The 18,375-nt window shown below is 48.7% G+C and overlaps 1 protein-coding gene across 2 annotated transcripts in view; it reads right to left on the bottom strand.

The window, feature by feature from the left end:
* Positions 1 to 18,375, bottom strand: part of rxfp2b (relaxin family peptide receptor 2b) — a 246,366-nt gene that overhangs the window by 22,179 nt on the left and 205,812 nt on the right. The window contains exon 17 of one of the 2 annotated variants that reach the window (XM_072476985.1): positions 6,952 to 7,170. The exons of the other annotated variant lie outside the window; for it this stretch is intronic. Coding sequence (XP_072333086.1) covers positions 6,952 to 7,170 — 219 coding nt within the window. The remainder of the gene's footprint in view (positions 1 to 6,951; positions 7,171 to 18,375) is intronic. 2 annotated transcript variants of the gene reach the window in all.

Raw genomic sequence — 18,375 nt, 5'->3', positions numbered from 1 at the left:
AGGGGCTGTTAGATAGGGGGTCACACCCATCAATTGTATGTAGATTGGCCTTAAGTGGTGATTATTGGTTTCTCTGCACAATGGTTTCCTCATTGGAAGAATCCTGATCTTGCCAATGGGAGCAGGCCTATTGGATCACAGATAGGCGCCCGGCGTGATTTTCTGCGCTCTTCACAACCTAGTGCAGCAGATCAATGAGGCCTTATATGCAGACTAATGGAGGAGACTTCTAATGGGGTGACTGTAGAGGAGAAGGCAGGATAGCAACATAAGCCATTTGTACCAGAAACCAGGATCTTGGAGATACATGCTAGGAATGCTTGCAAGAATATTATTCACAGCTGCTTCCTGCAAACATCTGGTCCCTGAGCTGCCTGCCACACACCAGCACCACCACATCTCCCCCACAGCTCATTGGGCATATTACTTCCCACTATCCATTGATCAGCCTCTCCACGTCCAGCGTCCCATACCTGGGCGTGGCTACACTCTGCCTTCAACCCTACTCACACATAGAAAAGGGTGCAAGGTTTGTCAGAGCCAATCAGAAGCCGTAAGACAGTAAATAAAGGGTGCATGAACAGGTGCAAACACATTTTTTAAAATAAATAAATTTAAGAATACCCAATTTTTTTTCCCCCCAATTAAGGGGCAATTTAGCGTGGCCAATCCACCTAACCCGCACATCTTTGGGTTGTGGGGGTGAAACCCATGCAGACATGGGGAGAATGTGCAAACTCCACACGGAAAGTGACCCAGGGTCGGGATTCAAACCCGGGTCCTCAGCGCTGCAGTCCCAGTGCTATCCACTGCGCCACATGCCATCCTAGGTGCAAAAACATTTAATGAAACACAGGAACGATTAAAGGTTGAAAATCCCTTATCCAAAATGCTTGGGGCCGAGTGTATATCAGATTTTGGAATTTTTTGGATTTCAGAATATACCGTGTGCAGCGCATTGGGAACTGTGTATGTGCGGAACATTGGGAACTGCACATCGCCCGCTTGTGGGATTTCCCACTTGTGACGTCAAGTCGGCGCTCAAAATATAGTGCAGTTTTCAGATTCTTCAGTTTTCGGCACAATGCTCCATGGCCTGAGATGATCTCGGCAGCTGTCCTGAGGGCCTGACATTCAGAAGGGCTCTTGCATCAGTGCAGAAGTCTCCTTTGTATCTGCTCCCCCTGGAGGCAGTTGGGTCACTGTCAGAGGAACTGAGCAGCACATGTCTCCCTCGGAGCTCCCAGATTTGGCAGATACACCACCTCCTCCCTCTCAATGCACAATGGCATCTTCTTCTCTACTGGAGATTGAGGGGCACCTGGAGGGAACTATACCCTCCTGGCCACTGAGGCCTAGAACACTTGACCAAAATGATGATGCATATGTCTGCTTGCATACCCGGCAGCCAAGAGAGGACTGTTGGATCTAGATCTCTGTGACAGTCGTCAACCTGATCATGAAGGAAATCATGTGCTCATACCTAAGATTTGGCATAACATGGCCTAGATGGACTCCTCCTTCGTCCACACATTGCTGAGCATATCATCTTGCAGCTCTGCCAGGTGTTCCCCTGTTTTATACTGTAATTCCAGCAGGTTCTGTGATTATCCTGGTGCTCAGCATGGGTCAAGCCTCCAACATTCCCTAACGGTCAGGGCCTTCATCTATCAGAGCCTCCATCAGCTGTTCCCGTGTGTCTGTGAGGTGCTCACCAGGTTGTGATCCCAAATCCATTTGTGATTACACACATATCCACCGAGGTGAAAGTTTTTGTGTTGGTGAAGTGTTCAAGAGAAAGATGTATTACTGCATCCTCTGAGACTTGGACACCCTCCTCCCCAAAAATGGATTGCAGGATCTCTGTTTAAGTAGTAATCTGTACCTCCGGATTGAGGCTACCTGCATGGGAACACACAAACAATTAGGTCTTATGCCTTCCCATTCATTTGTCCCGTCGATGCCGACCACTTTCTGCCTATAGGTATTCAGCACATTCTAGGCGTCCTCATTGACATCGACCACCATTTCGATCTCTTTATCAGCAATGGCCCAGCAGCCCTGTTCTTCTGCAAAGTCAAGAGCCTCCACCTCAGTGGCCGTCAGGGTTTTCAGATCTGGGGCGAGATTCTCCAACCCCCCGCCAGGTCGGAGAATCGCCGGGGGCTGGCGTGAATCCCGCCCCCGCCGGTTGCAGAATTCTCCACCACCGGAGATTCGGCGGGGGCGGGAATCACGCCGCACTGGTTGGCGGGCCCCACCCCCGCGATTCTCCGGCCCGGATGGGCCAAAGTCCCGCCGCTAAAATGCCTGTCCCGCCGGCGTAGATTAAACCACCTACCTTACCGGCGGGACAAGGCGGCGCGGGCGGGCTCCGGGGTCCTGGGGGGGGGGGGGCGCGGGGCGATCTGGCCCAGGGGGGTGCCCCCACGGTGGCCTGGCCCACCGATCCGCGGGCGGGCCTGTGCCGTGGGGGCACGCTTTCCCTTCCGCCTTCGCCACGGTCTCCACCATGGCGGAGGCGGAAGAGACTCCCTCCACTGCGCATGCGCGGGAATGCCGTCAGCGGCCGCTGACGCTCCCGCGCATGCGCCGCCCGGCGATGTCATTTCCACGCCAGCTGGCGGGGCACCAAAGGCCTTTTCCGCCAGCTGGCGGGGCGGAAATTCATCCGGCGCGGGCCTAGCCCCTTAAGGTTGGGGCTCGGCCCCCAAAGATGCGGAGCATTCCGCACCTTTGGGGCGGCGCGATGCCCAACTGATTTGCGCCGATTTGGGTGCCAGTCGGCGGACATCGCGCCGTTTCGGGAGAATTTCGCCCCAGGTATTCCTCCACCCACCTTCATTCTTTCTCTGGTGTTGCGAGCCCCTTAATTTTGGAGTCAGAAGGGGAAATATGCCTCCAATGTTCAACTGGTCCCTCCTTGTTTGCCGTCCCTTAGGCCCATGGTGGATCCTCCTGGATGGCTCTCACACATCGGCTCTCATCAGGCTTGAAGGCTCCTGGCACCAAGAGGCAGGTGCCTTTTACTCACGCAGCCATTCCCCCTGAGCCAGTTGTTGTTGGCACATACTATTATTTTGCCTGCCTGCCTGCCCAATTTCTCCCCACCCTGAGACCTGTCATGTGTTGCCCACCTGGCAGCCGCAGCATGCACATTATGCACTCAGACTCACCCAGGTGGTGCAGAGGAGGTCATTCTACCTGCCTCCAGCTTTGGAGCTGGTTGCACTGTTGGAGTGGAGTGCATGACAGCTAACATCCAGTCCTACCTCTGCCCGAGCGCCCTTGGACAGGTGGAAATATCTATTCTTTCCTTCGGTTGAGAATAAGATCTCCTGCCATTTCTGAGCCACCTGGAGGAAAACCTGCAGGGAGACATCCTGGCCGGAATTATCCGGCCGTTGCTCCTCACTTTTCCTGCTGGCAGCGTGGAATAACTTCAATAGAAAACCCCACTGACAAGCGGCGGTAGTATAGAATTCCGCCGCCAGCGAATGGTGCACCGACAAGAAACACACGGCTGGAGAACCGGAGAATCCAGCCCCCCTCGCTTCTGGCCTTTGTTATTTCCCTGCTGTTGGCCTTTTTCCCTGAATTCTTCACTGAAAACTGTGGATGCAGGATGCAGCTGTACTGCCATCTGCTGACACCAGGATTTGTTCCTTCCTGTCCTCCCCGTCATTTGATTTGCCAGGCAGAAGACCAAATGTTTGGCCAAAGAGATAGGTTTTAAAGAACATCTTAAAGGAGGAAACAGAGGTAGAGATTTAGAGAATAAATTCCAGAACTTGACCTAGACTGCTGAAGGCATGGCCAGAAATGGTGGTATAACTAAAATCAGGAATGTTATCGAGCCTTGAATTAGGTGGGTACGGATACTTTGGAGAGTTTTCGGGTTGGAGAAGATTACAGAGGGATAAGACAATTAAGTGGTTTGAAACCAAGGACAATTTTTTAAAAATTGATGCATTGCTTCTACCAAGCTTACTGTACGTGAACGAGCACTGTAGTGTATGTTTACAGTACTTAGTGTGGGTAAGGATATGGATATCATAGTTTTGAGTACCCTCAGGTTTCTGGAGGTAGAAAGTGGGAGGCTGGCCAGGGGTTCATTAAAATAGTTAAGACTCAATGTAACAAGGCATAGATGAGGGTTTCATCAGCAGGGACTGAGTTGGGTGATGTTAAGGAGGCAGCAATAGACGGCCTTAGTGATTGCCAGATATATGGCCAGAGGCTCAACTCGGTGTTAAATATGACACCAATGTTATGAACAGTCTAGTTCATCTTCAGATAGTTGTGAGGGAGAGAGGTGGAGTCAATAGTTGGGGAAAGCTGTTCTTGGCAGCAATCAAAGACAAGCTTCACATTTTTCCAGTATTTAATTGGAAGAAATGTCTGCTTTTCTAGTACTGTTTGTCAGAAAAACAATGTGATAATTTAGTGACAGTGGAGGAGTCCATGAAATGGTGGTGAGATATAGCTACGTGCTGTCAACGTACATGTGAAATCTAATGCTCCACTTTTGAATTATGTCACTGAGGGGAAGAGTGTAGATGTGAAATATGAGGGGCTGGATTCTCCGCACTCCGACGCCGAAATCGTGTTCGACGACGGGGCGGGGAATCCAGTTTCCGCATGAAATCGGGACCGGCGCCAGTTCAGTGATTCTCCGCCCCCGAAAAGCGGCGTATTCGGGGAGTACTCCGCCCCGATTATCCTCCACCTGCGGCCATTGCTTGAGGCCTGCCCTGCTATTCTCCGCCCCCGACTGGCCGAAGCCCCGATGGCGTATTTCTAATATGGTCCCAGCCATTCGGGAAACTCGCGAGGCGGCTGCAGACTTAGTCCACGGCCGCCATGGTCGGGGGTGGGCCTATCGGAGGGCAGCGGGGGCCTCATATGGGACTGGGCCTTTATTGTGCAGGCAGTCCGGGTCGGACGCGCGGCCGATTGGGGGCACTATTTCCGCGGTCCAGGTCTGAGTCCGCCATGGAGCACGGCTCGGCCGCTGGAGGCCACCGCCATGCATATGTGCGGCTTCTGACCCGGAGGTGCGGGGGGCCGTATCTGCAGCTGGAGCTGCAAGCTCCACGAAGGCTCCCTGCTAGCCTCCTGTGAATCTGTGGCCTTTTGATGCCAGTTTTTCTGGTGTAAAAGGCCAGTTTTCATGAAACTGAGAATCCAGCCCAAGGTTTTAAGGATAGATTTTTGGACACCGAAGGTAATGGCGGACAGCTATAAGAGAGGCCATTGTAAGTGATACTCTTGGCTGAGATTAGCTAGATAAGAATGCAATTAGATCTAAATATGCCAGCAAGCTCATCTAGTATAAAAGGCTGATAGTTGAATTTCCCTGCCTTTGTGGTGGCGGGCCTGGGTGCCAAAGGTTGGGGACAGGGTTGCAATAAAATAGCAGGGAACCACCAACATATTCCTCGTTGCCTCCTGCACAGAAGTGTACATTTATAATGAATAACTCTAAATAAATATAAAAGTATGTAAAGATCGGCTCCAGTTCTATCCTCCAGAAACTTGCTTTCAAATTTTGAAAAATGTATTCTTTCATGGGATGTGGCTTGTCGCTACCAATCCCTAATTGCCGTTTGTAGGCCATTTCAGAGGGCAGTTATGGGTCGACCATATTACTATGGATTTGAAGTCACAAACCAGTTAAGCATGGTAGTCTCCTTATCTAAAGGCCATTAGTGAACCAGATGGGTTTTTGCAACAATCAACAATAGATTCGTGGTCACAATTACTGAAACTAGCTTTCAGTTCCAGATTTTTATGAATTGAATTTAAATTCCATTCACTGCCAAGGTTGGATCTGAACACACACCCCCAGAGCATTAGCCTAGACCTTTAGATTACTAGTCCAGGGACATTTCCAATAGGGCTACTGTCTCCCCCTAATAATAATAGAACAATGGGATCTGACACAAAATAGAAGAGTTTTAGATAAGCAGGCTTACAGTTTGGAGGATGAAAATCAGGCAAGGGTAATCAAACCAGGAGGTGATGAAGGCACATTTGAGACATTTGGTAACAAATGACATGAAGCAAGGGCAGAAGTGGGGAATTTTATGCAGGAAGAAGTATGGTAATCTTCATGATTGAGAGGATTTATGTTCGAAGTTCAGCTGAGGATTGAACTGAGAATATCATTTCCACACTAGTGTAATTGGGAAGGGGGATGGAATAGATGGCAAGAGTCCAGAGTTTCTATCTGCAGCAACAGTATGGTCTAAATATTCATCGTACTGCTGCTGTTATGCATAAAGTCTGACAGTAAGAGGTGTTAAACCATGTTCTAAAGGTAACATAGCACTGCTGCTAGGATCTGTCCTAAAATTGCCTTAGTTGGCTTTTCAGCCTATCGATGGTCAATTGTCATGTTAAAGATTTTCAGTTAATCCTTAAACTTTCTGATGATTTAGGAAACTATACCAGCTAATTTTATACATCATCCGATGCATGTTATTCTGAAATAAATAAATAATGCAATAATAATAAATCTAATTTAATATCAGGAGTGGTTTTATTACTAATTATTAAACACATATATCTGAAATAAAAGTTTCTAAACATTTTAAGCTGAAAGAAATACTTTACTACTGTTACCCTTTATCCATTGTCTCTGTCTTTTTATTTCTAGCTTTGTTTCTGCCTAAGCTAATGTTTATTCTATTTCCTTTTAAAGTCCCATTGAAACAATGTTTCTTTTTCAATTTTGAAAACCTGAAACATTAATAGTTGATACAATTTCAGTGCACAGCTAGAATGCTACCTGTATCAGTCAACTTGCAGAAATACACGAGCTACTAACCAGAAATATTGGGAGACAAATGCAGCAAATTATACAATCAAGAAAACATCTTTTTGTAACAAACAAAATATTGCACTTTTATCAAGGGAAAAGAAGCATGAAGAAACAGTAAGAGATACCTGGAATCTCCACCTGAATCAATGAGAGGACTTTTAAGAGAAAAATTGGAATCCAACAAAGGGCATCAGAAAGCACTATGAAGAAAAATCTGTAAGCCACTGCGACTTCACTTCGAATGTGCCTTTTCATTTCTGGTGTCTGGATTCCAGTTTTGTGCATGGAATAAAACATGCTCGAATAAGAGAAGACAATTATGATGAAGGCAATCAGGTTCAAACCTTTCAGAAAAGAAAAAGAAACATTGCATAAGTTGGTATCTAAGGAAGTATTCTATTTATTTTTCTCCCATTATTTTCCCTATGCATTCAAGGCAAAAGCAGGTTATCTATTCCCAGCCCCTTTCTCAAATTACTGTTCAGGATATATCTAGCAGCAACACAGGCTCACAGAGAAAGTAAATTTATTTTTCTACCAGTTGATCATCTGTAGTATTACACATGAGGAAATAAAACCACGGGTAGTTTGAAATGAGAAATCAAGAACAAATGTAGCTTTTAGGTGAAAAAGTGTTAGAGAGTAGCAATAATTGGACCAGGATATACATGTGTAACTCAGTCTCCATTTTAAAGTTGTCCATTCTGTCCTTACTTTTATTTTCATTGTAAATGCTAATCTCCACATTTACAATGGAAACTGTAAACTTGTCACTCTCCTGCCAATATTGCAGGAGGTATGACAATGGCACAAAACTACATAGGCAATTTCCATTAAGAGTCACAATAGAAAGGTTTGCAAAAAAAGTGCCGCAGACATTTTTTATAAAAAATATTAATTGACCTCTCATTGCACATAGAAAATGAGAGAAAATTGTCACTTTCTGCCCTATGTCAATGTTTCTCTCCATCACCTCATCTGCTCTGTCTCTTTCTCATGCTTTTCTCTCATCTTTTCTTCTCCATATTCTTTTCTTACTAGGTTTGAGATGGAAGGTGGTGAGTTGGTAAAGAAGACAGCAATGGCTGCAAGCTGTATTTGTGGTGGGTGATGGTAGCAGGGAACATATGGTCCCCATAGACTGTTACTATTTATCCCCTCCAAATACTAATTAATGCATCTTCAAACTCCACCTCATCACATGCTCTATTCCTTCACCTACTTACTTTTCTCTCACTTCCAATCATTGATCATTAACTCTACGTAGCAGGATCTCTGCCATCAAGTGGCAAAGGGGAGTGTCAGACAGAGGAACTGGTTGGCCCTGTGAGCCCCTTCCTGCAGTAAGCAGCATCTTTGGCAGGCTAGGATTGGGGGAGGGGTGGGGGGGGGGGAGCTGTGTGGAGCCAGATGCCATGAGCAGCAGGCTAAAGAAGAAGCAAGAGCCCTGAACTGGTGACCTGATGCATGGTGGAGCTGTCCAAAGTCTTGTTCAGTGTCTGGAGAACTGACGAGGGGAAATGGACCAGGAATACAGCTGCTGGAGCCCAAGGGGAGCTGTTTGGACAGCACAGAACCCTCCGAGCCTAACACACTCTAAGGTGAGGATGATACCCTTCATAGTCCGGATGACAAAGTAATTCAGCTCACGCCATTGAGGGGGATTAGCACCAGGAGCTCCCACTAACCATCACTTCTGCTGCATGCCTTTGTTCTTGCTGCTGTATAATGAACTCTATTATCTGGCTGATTTAAAGATCAGGAGTTGAGCTCTTGATAATATCCTGGTGTGTCTGGAGCGTTGGGCTGCAATAATTGTCCATCATAAATAATTTGTTTCTATGGATTAAGCTTTTCTGTGAATGTACATAAAGATTTGATGCCAATAGAATGACTCCCTATTTTAGAACTTAGGCGCAGTCCATGTGCTTGAACTTCATGTTATCCCCATCTTTAAGAACTATCCACCCAACCCTGTTGCTTGCTTCACTATCCAGTCATATCAGCTTAACTTGCTATCCAGTCTCCCTCCATTCCACTTGCTCCTATAAATAGTAGATTATGTAAGATTGAGGGCCGGCGCTCTTAATGAGCTATCCTCTTTCACAGCATTCTTACTGTCCCTGATTTCTCAAGATGTTTTGTTTGCTTTCAAAATTCAATTGGTTAAAATACTCTTCTCCGTTTCAAACCCTGCTCCCTACTTCAACCTCTTTGCTCAACCTCCCCTTTATTGCAACCTTCTCACTTTTAATTCACTTACTGCATGGAGGTGCACTCCTTTCCTTTCCCTTTAACCCTCTCTTTCCGTTTCCTTAAAAAATTAGAATGAGAAAATAAAATGTTTTCTAGTTTCCGCTCAATTTGTATGTCTCTTTATCTTCATAAAATATATATTTCTATTAACAAATTTTCAATATAACTATTTAACACCCATAAACATACAATAATTGTCAACATTTCAACCCTTCCATTGCAACCCAAAAGAAACAATAACCAATCCCTTATTTCCCCCCTAACACCTGACGGTGACCAACTCTCTGAAATAGGAAATAAACGGCTTCCACCTCAAGTAGAACGTTTCAGCCAACCCTTTCATTTTTTTATAAATGTTTTTTTTCGGTTTTTCAACAAAGTATATTTGCCATTATGTACACAGGATATGATATATAGAAGGGCACACAAACACAAATCACAAAGGGAGAGAAAAAAAAAGGAGTAACAACACGAGAGAAATACAAAATCAAATAATGGTACTGGTAGGGTATTATGCACCGCCCAACAGCAGCAACTCGGTACACTTGGCAAAATTATTTGCACACATAAGTAGGCATCTGTTTGTGCGGTGGGGGGGCATAGACTGGTGGGGGAGGGGTAAATATACATTTGGGTGCTGAAGAGACAATTACGGAGGGCAATACTCGAATGGGTCTGGTGCTGGTGTTGTCCCTTGCTTCTCCTGGAGGGATTTCGCTGCCGTTGTCGTCTCGTGCTCACTTCCGCTTCAGCTGCCGTCCCATATTCCGCCTGTATTCTCCTTTTTCTCTGTTCCTGTGGATGCCAAGTTTGTTAACGTTTCCCTGCCTCCCTCCCCTCCGGGAAGAACCTACTCATACGGGTTCTTGTTAAGTGTGTTCTATGAACCACTTTTAGTTGCGTCAGGCTGAGCCTTGCGCACGTGGAGGTGGAGTTGATCCTATGCAGTGTTTTGCTCCAGAGTCCCCACCCTATTTCGATCCCCAGGTCCTCCTCCCATTACATTCTTATTGCGTCCAGTACGGTATTGGTCCTTCTACCAGTCGGTCATACATATCGCTACAGTTTCCTTTCTCTAGTATGCTTGTGCCCAGTAACTCTTCCAGTAATGGAAGTTTTTAAGTTGCAGGTACCTTAGCTCGTTCCCCCTGGCTAGCTGGAATTTCTCTGTCAGTTCGTCCAGTGTTGCGATCCTGCCATCTGTGTATAGGTCCCTGACTATCAGTGTCCCCCCCGTCCTGTCTCCACCTTTTGAAGGTGGCGTCAGTCAGCGCTGGTGTGAACCTATGGTTGTTGCAGATGGGAGCTTTGTCCGACATTTTGGTCAGGCCAAATTGCTGCCGCAGTTGGTTCCAGGACTGGAGGGTGGCTATCACCACTGGGCTACTGGAGTGTTTTTTGGGCGGGGATCGGAGTGCTGCCGTGGCAAGGGCCCGTAGGGAGGTCCCCTTGCAGGAGGCCTCTTCCGCACTCACCCACTCGGCTTCTGGCTCCTTGATCCATCCCCTTATTCGCTCGGCCGTCGCCGCCCAGTGATAGAATTGTAGGTTTGGGAGGGCTAGCCCCCCCCCTGGATTTTGATTTTTGTAAGACCTTTTTTAGGATCCTAGCATTCTTCCCCCCACCCCCCATATGAATGCCATGATTAGTTTGTCTAGTGCTTTGAAAAAGGACTTGGGAATGTAGATCGGGATGGATCTGAATAGGAAGAGGTACCTGGGCAGCACGTTCATTTTGATCGTCTGGACTCTCCCCGCGAGGGAGAGTGGGAGTGTGTTCCATCTTCGCAGGTCCTTTTTTACTTCCTCTGTCAGACTGGTGAGGTTCCATTTGTGGATCCCTTTTCAGTCATGGGCTATTTCGATCCCCAGGTCGCGGAATTTGTGTCGGGCTTGTTTAAACGGCAGTCCCGTTAGTGCTGCCCCACCTACTTGTGGGTGTACTGGGAAGATCTCGCTTTTACTCATGTTGAGTTTGTAGCCCGAGAAGGCGCCAAACTCTTTCAGGAGCGCGATGATTCCGTCCATGCTGTTCTGTGGATCCGGAATGTAGAGGAGCAGGTCATCTGCATAGAGTGAGACTCTGTGCTCTCTGCCGCCCCTTTGGACCCCCCTCCAACTTTTTGCTGCTCTGAACGCGATTGCTAATGGTGCGATCGCTGGAGCGAACAGCAGCAGGGACAGTGGGCATCCTTGTCTGGTGCCCCTGTGCAGCTGGAAGTATCGGCAGTTGGTGTTGTTTGTCCGTACACTCGCCATGGGAGCGTTGTATAGGAGTTTTACCCAGGAGGTGAATCCTGTCCCAAGCCCGAACCGCTCCAGTACCTCTATGAGGTATTTCCATTTGACTCTGTCGAAGGCCTTTTCTGCGTCTAGGGAGACGATCACCTCTGGTGTTCTCTCCTCGGATGGGGTCATTATCACGTTCAGCAGGCGCCTAATGTTCGAAGTAAGCTGTCTACCTTTAACAAAGCCCGTCTGGTCCTCTGCGACCACCTCTGGTACGCAGTCCTCTAGCCTTTTGGCTAGAATCTTGGCCAGTATTTTGGCATCTGAATTCAGCAGTGAGATGGGTCTGTATGACCCACATTCGATTGGGTCTTTATCTTTCTTAGGTATCAGCGAGATTGAGGCCTGTGCTAGCATTGGTGGCAGTGTGCCCTTAGCCAGCGAGTCTGTGAATATCTCCCGCAGGTGCAGGGCCAGTGCTGTCGCAAATTGTTTGTAGAATCCGCCGGGAATCCGTCTGCTCCCGGCGCCTTCCCCGCCTGCATGGAGCTAATGCTGTCCATGATCTCCCCCAGTGCGAGTGGTGCTTCCAGGCCCCGTTTTCTGCCCTCCCCACGATTGGTATGTCCAGTCCGTTAAGGAGCCGTTTCATCCCGGACTCCCCTATTGGGGGCTCTGAGGTGTACAGCCCTTGGTAGAAGGCCTTGAAGGTTTTGTTGATCTTTTCTGGTACTGTTTCTAATGTGCCTCTGGTATCCCTGATTTGTGCAATTTCTCTGGTGGCTGCCTGCTTTCTCAGCTGGTGAGCCAGCAGGCGACTGACTTTGTCTCCGTGTTCATATAAGGTCCCACGTGCCTGGCGGAGTTGATGCACTGCTTTCCTGGTGGAGAGCAAATCAAAGCTCCTTTGTAACTCTTTCCTCTCCGCCAGGAGCTCTACGGTCGGGACCTCGGAGTATTTACGGTCTAGCTCCAGTATGGAGTCGACCAGCTGCTGCCTGGCTGCCCTTTCCTCCCTATCTCTTTGTGCTTTGAAAGCGATGATTTCCCCTCTTAGTATGGCCTTTAGCGCTTCCCGGAACGTGGAGGGTGAGACCTCCTCGTTCTGGTTGCTCTCCATGTACTGTGCTATGGCCCGCGATATCTTTTCGTTGAAGGCCTTGTCAGCTAGTAGGGCAACGTCCAACCTCCATGTGGGGCGTTGAGCCCTGCCTGTCTCCAGCCTCACGTCCACGTAGTGTGGAGCATGGTCTGATATCACAATTGTGGAGTATTCCACTTTGTCTATCCCCGGAAGCACCATTTTCCCCACCACAAAGAAGTCAATTCTGGTGTATATGTTGTGTACTGGGGAGAAGAAGGAAAACTTCTCCCCTGGGTGGGTGAGCAGTAGAGTGGGACAATGTCCCATTTGGGAGGAAGAAATCAGGAAGAAATTGCGAGGCACAGAGTAGGTCGTTAGGACGCTCCGGAAAGAGGTAGAAGGCATACATCGAATGAGTAAGGTCGATGTAAGCGAGGTAGAAAAATAGAACTTAGAATTAAGGAGGAAGTTGGCAGCAAAAGACGGAGAGGTGGAGGATGCCGAAAGGGCACACCAGTCTTGTCTGGCGCACTTAAGCAGCTTCCAGTCCCAGTATGAAAAGGCCTATCAGGACACACAACGTGCAGTCTTGGTACGTGAAGAAACAGAGAAGCAGGTAGAGATATTGCAGAAGCAGTGTAGTGACCTGAAGGCAGCGTTAAGAGCACTCCATGCTGCCACCACGGAGCAAAGACAAAGCTCACTAGACCACGCAAAGTGCCGGAAGCAGATTGCAGAGCTGCAATCGCTGCTTTCAGTCCAAAAAGGATTCCAGGAAACTTTTGGAGCAAAGTTAGAAGAGGAAGACGGCCCTGATTGGGAAGAATTAAACGAAACAGCGCAGAGATATGTTCAGGGAACATGTGCACAGGGAAAGCCACAAAAGAGAAAAGCGCCCCAACCCCCCACAGAGCAGATAGTTCAGGCTCCAATGAACCCTGTAACCACCCACCGCACAGCCACCTCGGACGATACGGAATTTTTGTATACCACCCCCCTTAACAGTGACCCAATTACGGGATGCGTGCGAGAAAAATCACACCGTTCCTCCCCACCTCAGCCCCCCACCATTTGTTTGCCAGAGTAAAGCAGCAGGCGACCATGTGTGGCCTGGATGAGCGAGAGCATGTAAAGCTCACAGTTTTAAGTTTAGAACCTTCAGTCGTAGCAGCCCTTCCCGACCCACAGAATGTAGGAGGAGGCACCCTTGCAGAAATGCATACCGCAATCCTGGATGCGATTGGGTACAACCGAGGTGACCCCGTAGATGGCCTCAACAATTGCAGGCAAAAGACCGAGCACCCCACGGCGTTCGCTGGACGCCTGTGGATCCACTTTGCTGCAGTCTTTGGAGACTTAGACCGCGCCCATTTGTCCCCAGACGACATGGCCAAATGGACCCGCACCCTTATCTCCCATGCCACAGAAACAGGACAGAAAGCGTGCGCCAATTATGATCCCTCAGAGGAGGCTCATAACGAGAAATGGGTAGTAAAAAGATTGTCCGACGCCTGGGAGCAGTCTGTACAAAGCAAACCCGCAGTTAAAAATCCCGAGGAAAAGCAGGCCGACGCAGATATACAGGCAGTTACAACACACCAGAACCCCGCATGGGTAAATGAAGGAAAGAACAGCCCCCCACAAAAGTCACAGGAGTGTTACAACTGTGGACATTTAGGACACTTTGCAAAAGAGTGCAATGCCTCTAGAAAGGCACAGAGAGCCCAGCAGATGGGCACTCTGAGTAAGAAGAAGACAGAGCCCATTTATAGTGTTAGCGCCCGTTCAGATCAGACAGACCTGACCGGAACGGACTGACGGTGTACGGGCTCCCCCAGTTGGATCTGCGACACCCTTTGGGATAGGTCCGGACGACCGGTCATTGCAGCGAAAATTCGGGGCCAGCCCATCGAATTTCTATGGGACACAGGAGGGTCCCACACCACAATAAATTCCCCCACCATGTTTCAAAAGGACACGTTGCCCACTACAGCCACCATCACCCTCAGCGGCTTTACAGGCCACTCACAGCAGGGACACATCACAGCCCCAGTACCCATTCAAATCGGCAACATCACCACCAAGCACCCCGTGGTTTTAGTTGACCTGCCCCACACAGCAGAACACATTCTGGGAATCGATTTCATGAATTCCCACAATCTTTCATTCGATCCAGTCAACCAGTGTGTCTGGAAAATGGCAAAGTCTGCAAGAGCCCCCGCAACGCTCAACATAGGAGAATACGCAAACAAAATTAGCGCGGTAGGCAAATTTTGGTTCAACCCGACCACGCTTAGCACGGACAAGCAGGTTAGGGCAGTTCTGCAAAAGAACAGGACAGCATTCGCGACCCACAAACACGACTGTGGCCGGATGACTGGCTCCGTACAAATAACAGGACCTGACCCTAGACCCCAAAAACAATATGGATTTCCCCAAGAGGCAGAGGGAGAAATCGCAAAAGTAATCGAAAGCTTATTAGAGCAAGGCGTATTTAGATCAGTAGCCTCCACTAATAATGCCCCGATTTGGCCAGTGAGAAAGCCCGATGGATCATGGCGACTATCGATTACCGGGAACTCAACAAAATCACCCCTCGCAGCAGCCCCCACAGTAGCAACAAGTCCCAAGACCATGCTCAAGCAGGGACTCAATTCCCGATTCTTTACGGTTTTGGATGTCTGTAATGGATTCTGGTCCATTCCATTGGCAAAGGCGTGCCAGTACAAATTTGTCTTCACCTTTAAAAATCAGCAGTACACGTGGACATGCCTGCCACAAGGATTCCACAACTCCCCCTCCATTTTCCACCGACAGCTGGCAAATGGTTTAGCCAAATTCTCTCACCCCGAATATCTGGTACAGTACGTAGACGACCTACTACTGCAGACAGACACCAAGGAAGAGCACATCGAGCTTCTGTCCGAACTCCTGGAACTCTTACATTCAATTGGTTGTAAGTTAACCCCAAAAAGGCCCAGATTCTGGAAGACAAGGTGATATATTTGGGAACAATTATCAATTTTGGGCACGGTAAACGTGAGATCGAGTATAAAAGAATTGACTCGATCACTAAATTGCTCCTTCCCCAGAACATTCCAGCCCTCCGGCCGTTTTTAGGACTGGTTGGCTACTGCCGAAACCACATTGACGGTTTCGCCAGCAAGGCAGCGCCCCTCTCAGACCTCCTAAAGAAAGGAGCCCCCTGGGAATAGCTTCCACAACACACGGATGCTGTGGACTCTTTAAAACAGGCACTCATAGCAGCCCCCGCACTACAAGTTCCAGACCCGCTTTCCCCTTACACTACAGAGGAAGCAACTACAGACCGCACCCTTTCGGCCGTGCTCCTTCAGGAACAGTTAAGGCCTGTAGCTTACACCTCCAGAATTTTAGATGCTGTGGAGCAGGGATTTTCGGCCTGTGAGAGGCACCTGCTTGCAGTATTTTGGGCAGTTCAGTATTTTTCGTACATTACCGGACTGAACCCCATCACAATCCTCACAGAACACAACCCCGCCCAGCTTTTACTGGACGGACGACTCAAGGACGGTACAGTCAGTCAGATTAGAGCAGCTAGATGGACCCTTCTCTTGCAGGGACGGGACATCACTGTGAAACGGACAAAGACCCACACTTTTTTAGCCGACAACCTACAGTACCCCGGAACCCCCCATGAATATGAAATTATCTCTCCACACCACAACACAGGCCCCTTTATTGCGAACCCCCCCCGCCCCCCCCCCCCCCCGAAAGATAGGTAGTTCAACCCAGAGCCCCAAGCACACAGACACGTGCGAACCTATAAAGATATATGTGGATGGATCTTCCACGATATTGGAAGGGAAGCGCATAACAGATTGCGATATTTATGTCGAGGACGCGCAGGGACGCGCCCTAGAAGAGATAGCAATAAAACTTCCAGGACACTTAGGCGCGCAGGCAGCAGAACTTGCGGCCATCGCAAATATAGTTGAACACCCAGATTCCTTCCCCAGCCCAGCAGACATATACTCGGGCAGCCTCTATGTCTGCAACAGCCTTACGGAATTCCTGCCCCTGTGGAAAGCAAGAGGATTTGTTTCCGCAGACGGAAAACCCCTCCCCTCAGCCCCATTGCTCCGTCACATTTTAGAGACAGCACAGAACAGGACTTTTGGGAGAGTCAAAGTTTGTAGTCACCATCGCTCCTCCCCCCCTGGAAATGTAAAACCCGACGCACTGGCTAAAGCAGGTTCCAGGCATGGATATTTTTGGGCACCCCCCGAAAGCGCACCAGTGAATGCAGTTCAGGTCTCACAGACTAAGATCGAGGATCTAGTGCAGGCCCAGAAGCAGGACAGCAATCTCAGGGAAATTTTATAAGGAAACTATCCAGCACCCTACGAGAGGTTTAAGAAAACACCCTTTATGTGGTTCCTGAACAGGACAGGAATCAACTGATTTGTTTGTTCCATGATGGTCATGGACATCAGGGAATCGATCCCACTACAGCCCACCTCAGGCAGCTTTGTTGGTGGGCGAATTTAAAGGACGATGTAAATCATTACATCGAGAATTGTCTGATCTGTGCCCAGAATAATCCGGACAGATATGCCAAAAAGGCTCAACTCAGCCACACCCGACCCGTTAATGGCCCCTGGACTAACCTCCAGATTGATTTTATAGGACCATTGCCCCCTTGCAGGAATGGTTACAAATATGTACTCGTGGTGATAGACACGTTTACAAAATGGGTGGAAGCATTCCCAGCCCGCACAAACACTACAAAGACCACAGCCAAAATTTTGACCCACCACATCTTTACAAGATGGGGATTCCCCGCAGCATTGAATCCGACCAAGGTTCCCATTTTACAGGACGCGTCATGAAGAACGTCCTCACGATATTTGGCATTACCCAAAAATTCCACATTGCATACCACCCACAATCGAGTGGTATCGTGGAGCGCATGAATCGGACCCTAAAATCCACCCTCAGAAAAATGGTCCAGCAAAACAACACCACTTGGGACTCGGTCCTCCCTTTTGCGCTGATGTTTTTGCGAAATACAGTTTCAACCTCCACAGGTTACACCCCACACACTCTCATGACCGGACGCCCCATGAAAGGCACAGAATTTTTATTAGGTTTAGACTTGACCGGCCCCGAAGTGACGGCCCTCACACACGAGAACGCAGTCAAACAATTGGTAGAGAATGTTAAAACGGCTCAGCTCGCAGCCGCAGTGAAATTGGGCACAAGAAAGAAACAGAGCAAGGCTTGTTTCGATAAGACAGTGCATGCGACTGAGTTCAGTGTAGGACAGCAAGTCACGCGGACAAAGTAAGCCCTTCCGTCTACAAGATAAAATATCCCAACGGAAAGACTGCGTGGTTCCATATCAACCAGCTGAAGGCATATGGAACACAGTCTAACCACGCACACCACATCATGCTCGACGCAGCACACCACACCCTGCCCACAGCCAATGTAACCCTACCATCCCCCAACACGTCCAGCCCAGCCACGGACTCAACCTCGACTCCACTCCCTAAATATACACTCCGCCCCGGAACGCCCACAGACTGCAGCAGCAGAGACAGCGACTGTGACTCGGACGATAGCTACAGCACGCCTCCCTACTATCCCCATGCAACAGGACCCACACCCAGCGAATCTGACCACGATTCAAGTGATCCCTTCATGATCATTTTCCTAAACAAACCCCACCACCGACCACCGACCCACAATGACGACCCCGATTCCGTCCCCACAGAACTAGACACCACCTATTGGCACAGAGACAATTCGTTCAGACTCGTCCGGAATGACGAGAGCAATCCAAAATCATACCAAGCAGCCCTATCAGCCCTGATACATTCAAGAGTTTGGCATCCGGGAGAAGATGACGACCTTGAGTCTGACTCCCAAAACGAGAACCCCTTTGCGACCCTGTTCGCAACCGATAACTGAGGTGTCCAGATGATGTTTTAAAAGGA

The sequence above is a fragment of the Scyliorhinus torazame genome, chromosome 15 (genome assembly GCF_047496885.1).
Source record: "Scyliorhinus torazame isolate Kashiwa2021f chromosome 15, sScyTor2.1, whole genome shotgun sequence".
NCBI lineage: Eukaryota > Metazoa > Chordata > Chondrichthyes > Carcharhiniformes > Scyliorhinidae > Scyliorhinus > Scyliorhinus torazame.
This window is presented reverse-complemented; position numbering and strand designations above follow the sequence as displayed.